General features: G+C 39.1%; 1 protein-coding gene across 1 annotated transcript; it reads right to left on the bottom strand.

Moving 5' to 3' along the window:
• Positions 1 to 3,961: 3,961 nt before the first annotated feature.
• Positions 3,962 to 11,127, bottom strand: hopx (HOP homeobox). Its single transcript, XM_083566091.1, has 2 exons — positions 10,726 to 11,127; positions 3,962 to 4,282 (listed from the first exon to the last, which is right to left on the bottom strand). The coding sequence occupies exons 1-2, from the start codon at positions 10,885 to 10,887 to the stop codon at positions 4,205 to 4,207; spliced, it is 240 nt and encodes a 79-aa protein (XP_083422217.1). The 5' UTR covers positions 10,888 to 11,127; the 3' UTR covers positions 3,962 to 4,204.
• Between the last annotated feature and the right edge of the window lie 1,584 nt (positions 11,128 to 12,711).

Raw genomic sequence — 12,711 nt, 5'->3', positions numbered from 1 at the left:
GACTGCTGCTCTGAATGTATGAAACAGTGAAATGATCATGTGGTATATGTAAGGAAGGAAAGAGGATAGCCCATGCTGGTTTAGTAAAGTAATCAATGACCGGCTTTTTAATTTCTCATGAATTTTCTCGTGAAACACAATTTTCCATCCATTATAGCTACATTTCATTGGAAGCACTAACGTCAAATAAATGTCTCCTCACAGAAAATGTCAAATCAGCAAATACACCACTTTTAAAAACATGTTTATATAAAACATCTACAATGTAAATACTATAAAAGTTGCTATTATTGGAAATGATTCATCACCTTCAGACCAATCAGAATAATTTTGCCTTCCGGGTCTCCTCCTGATAGAAGTGCAGTTACTTTATCAAACACTAGGTGCCAGCATTATGTACCACATTATGTTTAGGCACATTCAAACCATCCACTGCTCTTGTATTACTTCAGTTTGACAAAACTTATCTTCTACACCTTTATGAATGGCCGAACTGCGCAAATGTGTGCATCCAAAACTAATTCTAAGTGTGGTGAAGCATTAATTACCAGCAGCGGTGGTGTTAAATTTGCGTTGTTTGACACCAGTTTTTGAACTGCCTTTTTAGGTGAATGCCTGGTGTCGACTTGCATGCATCCTTCAATAGGACAGAAGTTTGGCGACAATTACAAATTGTTGATCCTGTGCCTACTGTGGCATCAGATTCCAGTTCCTGGCTGACAGGAGTAGTAACAGATGTGGTCTTCCTATTGTTGAACCCTAGTCGTCTAAAGATCTGGTGTTGTGTGCATCCTGAGGTGCTGCTTGTGCTCAGCACAATTCTAGAGAGTGGAGTTTAATACTATAAAAAGGGGATGAATGCAATGCAACAAACAATATCATTCTAGCTCAATTAACTGAATCCACCAGATCCATTAAATTTGAACGTTTTTTCGTAAAACTGACAATGATTAATTTGAAGGTCAAAACAATGCACCATTAGTGGTGATTATTTTAACTAAAAAGAGCAATAATACACATAGCTTCATAGCTTGCTGGTGATATCATACTCTCAGCAGATAATTACAATCTAGAAAGAGAAATGGCAATGTGACAGGTCATAAAACACAACAGAGAATATTATATATAGTGCACAAATCTGGAAGTGATTGTTAGCGGTGATCTGCATAAGTTAGAGAAATAGCCAGAGGAAGCCATAAGGCAAAATTCAGCAGATGTAGATGTAGAGGCCTTATTTAGAGAAGCAACCAAGAGGCCAATATGTTTAATATTCAAGGTTTACACCACCATGCTTCACAGCATGTTCTCAGCATGATGAGTAATATTAGGTTTTGTCTTTAAAAAAAGGTTTCACACCATACCAGGTTTAAAACAAAAAAAGTAATCTGGACCAAATGGAACCAAGTGGAATTTAGTAGAACCCAGTTTGTCTTCTCTTGTGTTTGAGCTGTGGTTCTCTCTCCTTAAGAGTCACCGTTAGTCGATTGTTTAGGGGTGAATACTTATGCAAGGGTACACTGTATGTATAAATTACACACTGGATCCGAAATCAAAGAGGCCAAATCTCTTGCTACTTCTGCGATTTCTTTTTGTTTATTACAGTGAACATAGAGACAGAATTGTGCAGCTTCTACAGAGGGATAAATTAAAGGATTATTAGTCCTCATTTTGGCATCGATTCAAGGCTAGACAGTAGTTACGGACCACAAATACAGACCAAATGCAAAGCTGGATGGAGTTACACTTGCTAATCAGCTTTCAGATCACTAGGACGAGACTCTTTCTGGAATTGAGACAGAGCAAGAAAAAGAGAGAGAGAGAGAAAGGGAAGGATATGCATCCAGCTGGCCCACTGACATCTGAATCTCTCCGTCTCTCATTCATCCGTCTCTCTCTCTCGCTGATAGGTTCCACATGTATTTGTCTAGTCGTTGTGGCAACACTCAGTCCCGCAGTGTGTATTGCCCAGTCGACTTCTGGATGGAGATCCGGTCTGTTCTTGCTCACTCAAAACACTCAATCAATCCACTAGAGACTCTTATTCAAGGCCTAATATCAAAAGCTTGTGTGAAGGATACCATTGTTGATATGCAGAACCGCTTATATATAATAGTTGCTATACAGTTGTATTGTGTGAAAGAGTGCAGCTTTTGTGCTCAGTTCAACAGTCTATTTTTCCTTTTGGGTGTGTAGCCATTTTGACACCCAGTATGCCTAATCAAAACAAACACACCGTTAATTCTCTGTTGGAACCATTAGGGGATCACTTGAGCTTAATGTTAGTGTGAATTTGTTCAACTTGATAAAGTCTTATGTGCTGTTTTTATTTATTAAAAGAACATTTTCTTTGCATTTTTTTGGCCATGTTTCGATAAAGCATCTAAACATGCATTATAATTATCATGTGCACAAAAAAAGATAGTATCTATTACATTTTCTGAGGCAAAGGATAGTGCATATCCTTCTCCCAGTACAACTTCTCCAGCTTTCTGTTTATGGCGGTGGAATAGAGTGGGATTACTTATTTAGTTTGAGAAAGTGTTTGTCCCCGACACACTTCCTTAAAATATACGTTTGTGAATGAAGGGCGGAGTCAGGGAAGGTGAGTGGCAAGGATCCCACACCTGCATAAAATTTGGGCTAATGAGTGTGTTTGAGCAGCAGCACAAATAAATTGAGGAGAGAAGAATGCTGAAAGAGAGATAGAAAGCTGGGCAGCATGTGTGTACTGTATGTTTGTGAGATAAAGAAGGAAAAACCTGCGTGTAGAAAAGGAAAGAAAACGTTTCTCATCGTCTCATGTTTTCTCGTGGACTTTTTGAACCAAGTAGTATGTTATATAACCCAATTAACGACCACCAGTTTTCCACAAACCAATCACTAAATCCTGTTTTCCAGCCTTCACTGATTAGCACTTTTATTAACAACCAATCACTGATCCCCATTTCCCCCATTGTTCCTATCAGACAATCTATTTTCCCAATATCCAATTACCAATCCCTGTTGGCCACAGTTTGTCGTGCCTATGCTTTTTAATCCTAATTTTAAACTCTCAGCATCCTAGTTTTTACTTGTTGCTCAAACCGTTTTTATACTCAATGCTACACATCTGACATGTGACAGTAACCCCCATTGCTTTTAACAGAAAATACTTTTTTAGATGAGTAGAAATACACTATATCGACAACCTGATTTTTCCATCCATATGTGGTTTTCCCCCAAGCAATTGTATATTTCTGTATGTCTTCAGATGTCCTAGCATAAAATCTTCAGACCTAAACCTGTTCCAGCATGACAATGTCTGTGCACAAAGCCAGCTCCATGAAGATATGTTTTACATGGGTCAGAGTCGAAGATGTAGAGGAGTGGCCTGCTATAGATGTATATAACTGAAACACCTACCACATCACAGGCCTTAACACTAACGCAACAGTAAATGAGCACAAATCCCAACAAAATCTATTGGAACATCTTCCCAAAAGACAGGAGTTTATTATAACAGCAAATGGGGACTAAATGTGGAATACCAGTATACCTACCAGTCATCTTATAGCAAGGTATCCACAAACTTTTTATGTTTGGATTTGCACTTAAAAAGATTTTTGCTTTATCCCTCTTTTCATTATTTTTTTTTTAGCCATTGTTTGTTGATCCCTACGAAGAACCGGCTGCAGCTAATTCACGCTGGGCCTGACCGTGCCTCTTCGCATTCTATTCCTTTATAACAGGCCCTCGTTCATCACAGCGGAAACGGATCAGCTTAAACGCCTATTCAAACGAGACGACAGATTTGATTTGTATATTCCTGCCATTCTTTTTCAAAATGGATATGGCCCTTACTGGGGAGTAATTATTTCCCTGAGACAGCATGCCTCAAAGCGTTTTATTGCTCGCTCGTTAGCTTGATCACCTTTAAATTGAGAAACGTTGGCAGACAGCATCGAAGAGGACAACGCCAATAACTCGTAACCATATATACAGTTTATTTTTACACGTAAACATGACATTCGTGTGTGCAATATACATTTACTTCACATACAGCCAACAGATATAGATAACTATGAGAAATAAGGAACACAAGGTTGAGAAAGCAGGATGGGTGCCTCATAATGGGCCGATGACCAGGATAAGAATGATGGATGGATAATGGATACATGGATGGATGATGGCATACACATACAGCTGGAGAGTTTCTCCTTTGTCTTCAGTCTTTGACTGATCCTGGTTCAGCAGGAAGTCCCTCTGCTTTTCTCCACTGAGCGTTACGCATCCTGAACCATTTCTACAGGACAAAGGGAAAACGAGAGAATGTGAGTATACAAATTTACAGATCAAATTTTACCCATATCTCTTTACAACAGTCAAATTCATCTCTGGTCACCCTGATTTGAAATGTAATACATGTATTGCACAAAATACTTAAATTAGCTCATTACACTTCACCACCAGCGTCCTGTCTCCAGTTATTGCATGCAAAAATAATCAAAAATCTATATTTTTTAAGGTTTTTTTTTTTACTTACTGCTTTGCTAACAAACTGCTTTGTCAGCAAAAAAAAAAAAAAGAGAGAGAGAAAAAAAAAAAACTTTATCTGTGTTGGATGATCCTACCAACATTTAAAGGAATTTTGGTTGTCCAGTAGGGATGGAGTAGACAAATGTGTACACATCTGCATAACAAATGGGTAAAACCTTCTAAATTGGTATAAATAATGAATGTAATCCCTGTATTAATCAAAATATGTGTAAACTAGATGAACTGAATATTGGTGGGATATATTGGGTAGAAAGTAAACACCTGAAACTTGTGTTGAAGCATGTAAATTGGGCGAATGTAAAAGTCGGAGCGACTTTGAGCAAAGGTGAGCATACTGTGCGACCGTTGCTTGGCAGACTTTATGAACATGATCCCCATGTCACACTGTAGGATCTCAGTATTCATAATGTCAGACTGTATGACAAGAAAAAGAAAAAGACTCGTCCGAATTTTTACGTCATCGATCCTTGTTCAGACCTGCTTTCTCCTGGTAGCCAGCAGCAAACAAAAACAAACTGTAGCATTCATTTTGTTCATGACAAGCTTTTATAATAAAAGTGTCATGTCATACAATCATTAGGCATAAATCATAAGTTTCTCTTTTTGCTGTACTGTTCACCTGACATATTTGCTAAGTTCTTGTTCTTGGTTTGACGGTCATCGTAAGAGAATTCACACTGCGGGGAAGAGTCTGGAATCTTCTGACACTGCCAGAATAATTATGGCAACGGCCAATAATCAGCTGTCGGTGAACATCAAACTAGAGATCAAATGCTACAGACTTTAGCCTAGGATTAAATTAATCTTTTAGGATTTTCCAAATTTGGACGAACAAATCATGGCTAGAATCGCACAGAGCTGTGGGGGTGTTCCCATAATGCAGTGGTCCAAGGGAGGACAAATAGTGAACCAGCGACAAAGTCACGGATACCCAAGACTCGGCTCAAATTCTATTTCATCACCGATGATTTAAGCAGGGTGTATCTAGTGATTGCGTCATAATTTCAATGTCATTGTGGTGCGCTTGAGAATGTCCTTTACCCGTCCCTGCATCAACCCCAACCCCAAAAGACAGAGGTTTGGGGGTAAAGATCTGCTGTTAACCAGTTAAAGCGTGAGCGCCTACAGAAGAACAGGTGCTTGCAGTGGTTTCTGGTTGTTCTTCAAAAAGCATCTTACGTCCAGATCAAACTTGGGGTGAGAGGAACGAAGCTGGCACAAGAGCGTATATTTTATACTGGTTGGTTTGGGACAAACAACCGTACAACAGTGAATGTAAGTTTGGGGGTAATGTGAATGTAAGTTTGGGGGTAATGGGCGGGGGGGGCACTTTGTCATCATGACAACTAGTCAAGCAACTTTGGTCATGTGCATGACTGCTTGCTGTGTATAGCTGCTGAGGTTTTAAATGGTAAAAAGAAAAAACACCAGAAGTACAACTTGTAAAATTCCCCAAAAGTATTATTTATACACTGCTCAATAGGAAACGCCTACGTTGTAATGCTGTAATGGTTTGGCTCCTCAACCAGTGGAAATGTGGGTGTAAAACTGCTCAGTGTACTGATCATGATGTCATGAACAGTACTGGGAATGATACATATACCAGTGGTATCATGATGTCACAACTACTCTGAGCCAAAGTCTCAAGCTCCACCCACCCTAATCTTAGCTACACACAAACACACACATAAACACACAATACCCTGCTTTTCCTATTCAGGACAGCGTTCAGGCTGAACCAGTCTGGCAGAGAGAGTGTGTGAGAAAGAAAGAGAGAGAGCAAAAGAGAGAGAAAGGACGAGGGGGGAAACAGACAGGTCACATGCATCATGTGGTGCTTTGAGTGCATTTGGATTTACGCTTTCGGTTCCCAATATTCAAACCGAGCGTCCAGTGACTGGGTTTCCCGGAGTCAAATTTGCATTGGAAATCATTAGCACAGTATACGCCCTTGTATAAACTGGAGAGTTTAGTGCTTCTTATACCAGAGTGCTGTGGAATTCTCGATTCTGATTGGTCCAAAGGTGTCCAGGAATTCGCTATAACAGAAGCTGATTTGTATAGTGGACGATCCGTTGATCAAAATCGAATAATAAACAAGCACAGAAATGTGTTGCTATTTAACTCTGAAAAATTGATGATGGCGATTATGGAAGGAGTTTCCACAAGGCCAAAAGTATGACATGTAGTTTGTTGAGGAATATAATATATGCTGTACTGTTATAGGAATAAAAACACAGTAGGGTGTGTTATTAGCAGAAAATGAACTTTGCTAGCTACATCGTCTCACCCTGTTGTTTATTATTGTGGGTTTTTTTTCGTCGGAATCGTTCGACACTAAAGGAATCCGACCAGTGCAGCTCTGGGGAACTTCACACTGTCAGCAGAGTTTATCTCAGGCCAGACTGGAGACATGCGGAAACAGGGCAGGGATGTCCATGTCTAGTCCAGTAGCACTACTGTACTGTATTAGAGCATGAAAAATTCAAACTTATGCAAAACATAAAACATTTAACCAGGAGTGAGAAACATTTCCCAATTACTTAGTACTCAATACATAGACGGTGATGTGAAAAAGAAACGATTGCACTTGCATTTCTCCAGTTACCTCATACGTAAACCAGTTAGCAAAACGTGTTTGGTGTTTTATTACCCATGCTAACAAATCAAAAAGTGAAAATATGCTAAGTATGTGATCTTCATGACAAAAATGTACTACCTAACAGAAGTGGGTGCAGATGTGAAACGAATGTTTTGGGGAAATTTGAACACGTCTTATGCTTCAATCAAAGGTCACCAATCAGCCACAGGTTTTCCATGCGTAATTTTGGCCCACCATTTTTAGGGGTTTAGGGTTGACATTATTATTTTTTTGCTATAAATGACTCTAACACACCTCAGTAAGCATGATATGGATTATGAACTAAGCACAACTTATTTGATAGTCAATCAGCACTTTGTTTTGTGTTAAGAACGTTAAGCTGAAGTGATAATACCTTACAACTGACAGTTAGCATGCTAATCGTACTAAGATACCTCACAAACTCTTTTAAGTGAGCTTTTCCGGGTGAGTTTGAGTGTGAAAGACAAAACCGTACTGCACATTATTCAATCCTTTGACTACCTGATCATTCATGAAATGTAAAAAAATTTTTTTAATTCCAACACATCACCACATAATTCAACACATTAGGTTAAAAACAGGTTTATTAGGTGTGTTTGTGTGAGAAAGAGAGAGTAGCGCTTGAGGATGTTCGCCAAAATGACTAACACACTTATAATGTAGTTCGCTGGAATCCTGTTCTCCTGTCACTCTTTTTACAACAGATTCACTATCAGCTCTGGACTTTACATCACCCTTTAAAATAATTCAGTCATGTCATGTGATTACTATTAGCAACAAACAAACAAATCTTTGGAATTTTCCAATTAAGGCAGAAAATCTTCTGGGTGGAACAGGCAAGGGTTAAAAATGGTCAGATATTCTCATCTTTAAGGGATCGACGATACAAAATCATGCTCACATTTTCTACTGGCCACTTTGTTAGGAACACCTGAACACTTGGTAATTCATGCAGTTATCTGTTGGGCTACAACGCAATGCATAAGCTTACTGTCAGGCTGTCTAGTTTAAGTAAACCAATGCCCAATGTAGCTACAGATTCCCCATTTCTGGCTAACAAGAGTGCTACCCAGTGTAGTCGTCTCCTGTTGTATTTTTTTTAACATTCTGTGCAAACTCGGATAAATGCTGTAAATATCTTATGAGATCAGAGGTTTCTGAAATACTCAAACTACCAACATCCATGTTACAACCGAAACATGCAAGACTGTATTGCTGCCACGCGATTGGCTGTCTGAATTAATACCCAAAGAGGCATGTGTAGTAAATGTTCAGAATGAATTTTTCCATCTACCCATCAATCGAAATGTGACTGGAAGTCCTGATACACATCCAACCTCACCCAGATAGTCGTTTGTGAATGAGTGAATGCTTTAAGGTGACGTCTTAAAAACCCTTACAGTATAATCAATTATTAAATTGCATTTATAGCAAAAATTAAACATGAATCATTGAATTGAACTAAATTTTCTCGTTGCCATATTTTGCAGAAGAATGTATGCATGTACTGTACATGAAATAAAGTCAAATTCACTTAATTCATTTTATACATTTAATTTAATATTACATTTTCCACAGCTTGAAAATAAAACAAAAATGGTTAAATTGGAGATGAAGATCTATGTCAGTGGCATTTTCCCCTCTTCTCATATATGCCATGGTTGGCCAACTCAAAGTTCAAAGCCAACTTTGGCAGGCGGACACTAGTTTGGGCATCTCTGATCCACAGAAACCTGTTTTGAACCTCAGAACAGTTAATGAGTGTAAATCATGGGGCATGAGTTTAAATCTCTCGTTTTCAGCTGTGTGAATATGGTAGAAAAATAATAAGGATGCACTGCAATGCTTGTTAAAGGTGTAATGAATATCAATCGTGTATTAACAGAGCTGAGCAGTAAACACAATAAATTACTAGAAATCGTTTTAACTAAATGGCAGATACATTTGGCAGTCATTTTCTCAAACGTAGTTATCTGAGAGCCGAATTTCAAAGTAAATCTATATATATAAAGCTCAAATACCACTGACTGACTCACTCACTCTCTCATCACGAAATCTCAAAAACCACTAAACGGATTGCAATGAAATTTGGAACATACCTTCCTCTTGGGTCTTGGGTGCTCACTAAGAAAGGGTTTTGAAAAATTCGCCCTGGATCGCGGCTAACTCGCGAAAAACCCGATTTCTCACGCATTGTAAACTCTTTGAAATAACAGTACGGATCCTCATGAAACTTACTACATTGTTTCTTATTACATGTTAGATGCACGATAGAAATTATTTTCAAAGTAGTTTGCCCTGTATCGGTACTACAAAGGGGTAGTACGTTATTTGTTGACGTTACGTTCTGGTCTCTGATCATCCAGTCCTGCTCAGTGCTTACTGCTTATTGCCATATTGCTTAGCGTTCTGCCTTCCGTAGCGAAGCACGGGTACTTTCCGCTAGTCTCAGAATCTTCGCTATGCAACTATATTGACTACTACTACTAATAATGATGATAATAATAATAATAATAATAATAATAATAATAATAATAATAATAATAATACCACACCACTGCTAAAATACTTCAAGTTCATACAATGACGTTTTTGTAAGAGGATGCTTTTTTTTTTTTTTTTACTTTTGAAAGGTGTCTCCAGTGTCAGCATTTACAGAAGTAAGGCGTCCCGACACAGGATGTGGCCTTGGCATGTTTTGTGGTTTCTTGATAACACAACAAGCCTGAGTTTGTGGTCTGAAAAACTTACAGCAAAATATTTTTTTTAACGGGGACGAAACGATTATTCGTGGCCGCATAAATGGTTTCATTGATGTTCCAAACCATCAAATGTAACTATAAGATAAACCGATAAAACTTTACTGTTCTTGGATGAATACAATAGTGTACTTGTTGAAAATTCGTATGATGCTTAACTAGTTCAGAGTTGGCATGTTTGCCACGAATTGGCGTACGAAATGGCCATCATCTAGACTCTTCACCAACTTTTGAAGTTTTGGATTCAGCACTTGTACTGAAGTGACGACTATCAGTATACGCTCAGTATACGTGTGTTTCTGGGTTTCAGTCCCAGCAGTGCTAGATCAATATGGCCGTTTGTGCACTCGTGTATGCAGAAGAGGGCAGATAGCGCTTTCCTCCGGGCGTGTAAAGAATATAGTAAGATGTGTTTAACTGATAGGCTTCTCATGACTAAAAGGTAACCTGGTTTGCTTCATACTTCATATCTCAGCAGAAGTTACAGTAATCTCCCGACTGGCAGCTGTCATTTGGCTGAGGGGTGAAAACTGGATAAGAGTATATTAGGGGATAAATGAATGAATGTACACGCAAACAAACAAATAAATTAGATGATCTGAAAATGAATATAAATCAAATGAAGAAAACTAATTTCTTATTTGTGGATTGGAAGTCATGTGTTCTGCTGGAGGAAGTTCAGGGTGGAAAAAAAGATATGGGGCTCAAATAAATAAATACTTAAGACATTAGTTTGTGTGTGTGTGTGTGTGTGTGTGTGTGTGTGTGTGTGTGTGTGTGTGTGTGATGAGACGCCCGTTCCCTCACCAGCGTCTCCTCCTCACTGAGTCCACACTCAGCGGCGATGAGCGCGAGCGTCGCTCCCTCAGGGTTCCGGCCGCCGCGCGTGAAATTCTCCTCCAGCACGCGCAGCTGATCCTCCGCCAGGCGCGTGCCTAGCGCCTCTGTCCCGCTCCCGTTAGAGGCCATGCTCAGAAAGGCGTCCAATACCAGGGGGAAAAAAATAATAATATTAATAATAAATGAAAATCAATAAATGATTAAAATAAATCCCCGAGTCCAGTCCCGAGTTTGAGCGCGAGCGCACGCTACCGGATAAACACAAGTAATATCTTGGGGGAAAAAAAGAAGAAGAAAATGTGCAGGAGGAGAAGTTTGCACGCGCTCCCGCCCCCTCGGACAACCAATTCGACTTTAACGTTCATTACGATACTAGAGCTTAAAGGCACAGTCTTACCGAGGATAAAAAAAAAGGGGGAGCCACATTCGCGTGCACCATGCAAACATGCCTGCGCATGCGCGTAACCCACAGACCTACTGTACAGTTATACCTACATTTCCACAAAAAAAAGTTTCAATTGCTTTTTCATCTGCTCTTCTGGTCACAACACGTGACTCAATATTTACACAGTGACATCAGAAGTACCTTAGACCTTTGTGCTGTTACATGTTGATGCACCTGTGATGTGCTTCAGCTTCGAGTTTCTGTTGCAGGTGTGAGCAAGTGTGCTGGGATCATTTAACGAAGCAATGAACGGATATAAAAACAATATTTTACAACACAATATAATTAGAATAGTGTGTCATACAGGTGTAGATGGTGCACAACGAGGCACGGCGATGTCATCATTTCGAAGTGGATGAATTGAATAAAATCGACGTCCTTAAGCGCTACAGTGTTTTGTTGACAATTAAATTGTTTTTAATTGTTTTAAAAGATATTGTATGATTTTTTTGCGAACCAGGTTGCTGAAAATGTGTTTTTGCCTTTAGGTTTTATGACTGGAACATGCTTCAAGACTTTGGAAAACTGGAAAAGAAACAGTGATATCGGAAACTGCTTTTAATAAATAAAATAAAATAAAATAAACTTCCACACGTTAACAATTTACAATAAACATGTCATTGGTGGTGTTTGAATTCGTTCACTGTAATCCCAGGCAAAGCGCACGTGAAATAAGTTTTAATCTTAGCCCGAGCGCATGAATATAACCCTGTTCGCCTCTTCGTCCCGATTATACAAGAACAAGGAATTGGTTTGAGGCAAGGAAATAAAATGGCAGCCTTGTACTCTTTAAAAACCATTCCCTCGACACACATTCGTTTCTTGTTCTAGTGCAAACAGCAAAGGTTTTTTTTCCTATATGAAAGCCAGTAGAGACGCCTCTTATCCTGATTGGTCGGTTGGACGTTGCTGGTTTGTTTTTACAAAGCCATGGATGTGAAAAAAGGGTGGTGTTTTTACCTCTGAACAGTTATTTCTTTGGAGTGAGGAAACTCCTGAACCCATAGAAAATGTGCCAATTTGATTTCACAATGACATCAGTCAGATGCGAAAGGGCAGGAATGACCTTATGATTAGGAAATAGTTTGTTGAGTGTATTTGGTTGCCTTTCCTTCATATTTTAAATCCAATCGGGTCATGATATTTCTACTGTGCTTTGTATGTGTTTCACTACTTTGGTCAAAGAGATCCAGAACAAAAGTGATATGGTTTATATGGGTTGGAATGGAAGATCTCCCATGCTAGACCTTTCAACTTGAAAACCACTGGGATGAATTGGAACCCTGACTGCACTCCAGGCTTCTTTACCCTACATCAGTACCTAATCTCTCTAATGGTCTTGTAGCTGTATGACATATATCTCTGCAACTTGCCACCAAAATCAAGTAGAAAGCAATTCCAGTAGAGGTAATTACTAAGATTTTGTCATATAATATAAAGTATGTGTACCAGTGCTTGAGTCCCAGGAGTCTTATACTCATCCTACTCATTGTTTCAACACTTCAGGA

Source organism: Silurus aristotelis, assembly GCF_946808225.1.
Source record: "Silurus aristotelis genome assembly, chromosome: 17".
Classification (NCBI taxonomy): domain Eukaryota; kingdom Metazoa; phylum Chordata; class Actinopteri; order Siluriformes; family Siluridae; genus Silurus; species Silurus aristotelis.
Note: the sequence above shows the minus strand (reverse complement) of the source record. Positions and strands in the feature narration are given on the sequence as shown.

Bases quoted from the DNA above. Each gene is read 5' to 3' on its own strand.
- hopx (XM_083566091.1), bottom strand. From the start codon at position 10,887: ATGGCCTCTAACGGGAGCGGGACAGAGGCGCTAGGCACGCGCCTGGCG. The intron at 4,283-10,725 runs GTGAGGGAACGG...TTTGTCCTGTAG, and splicing joins TCAGTGAGGAGGAGACGCTG to AAATGGTTCAGGATGCGTAA.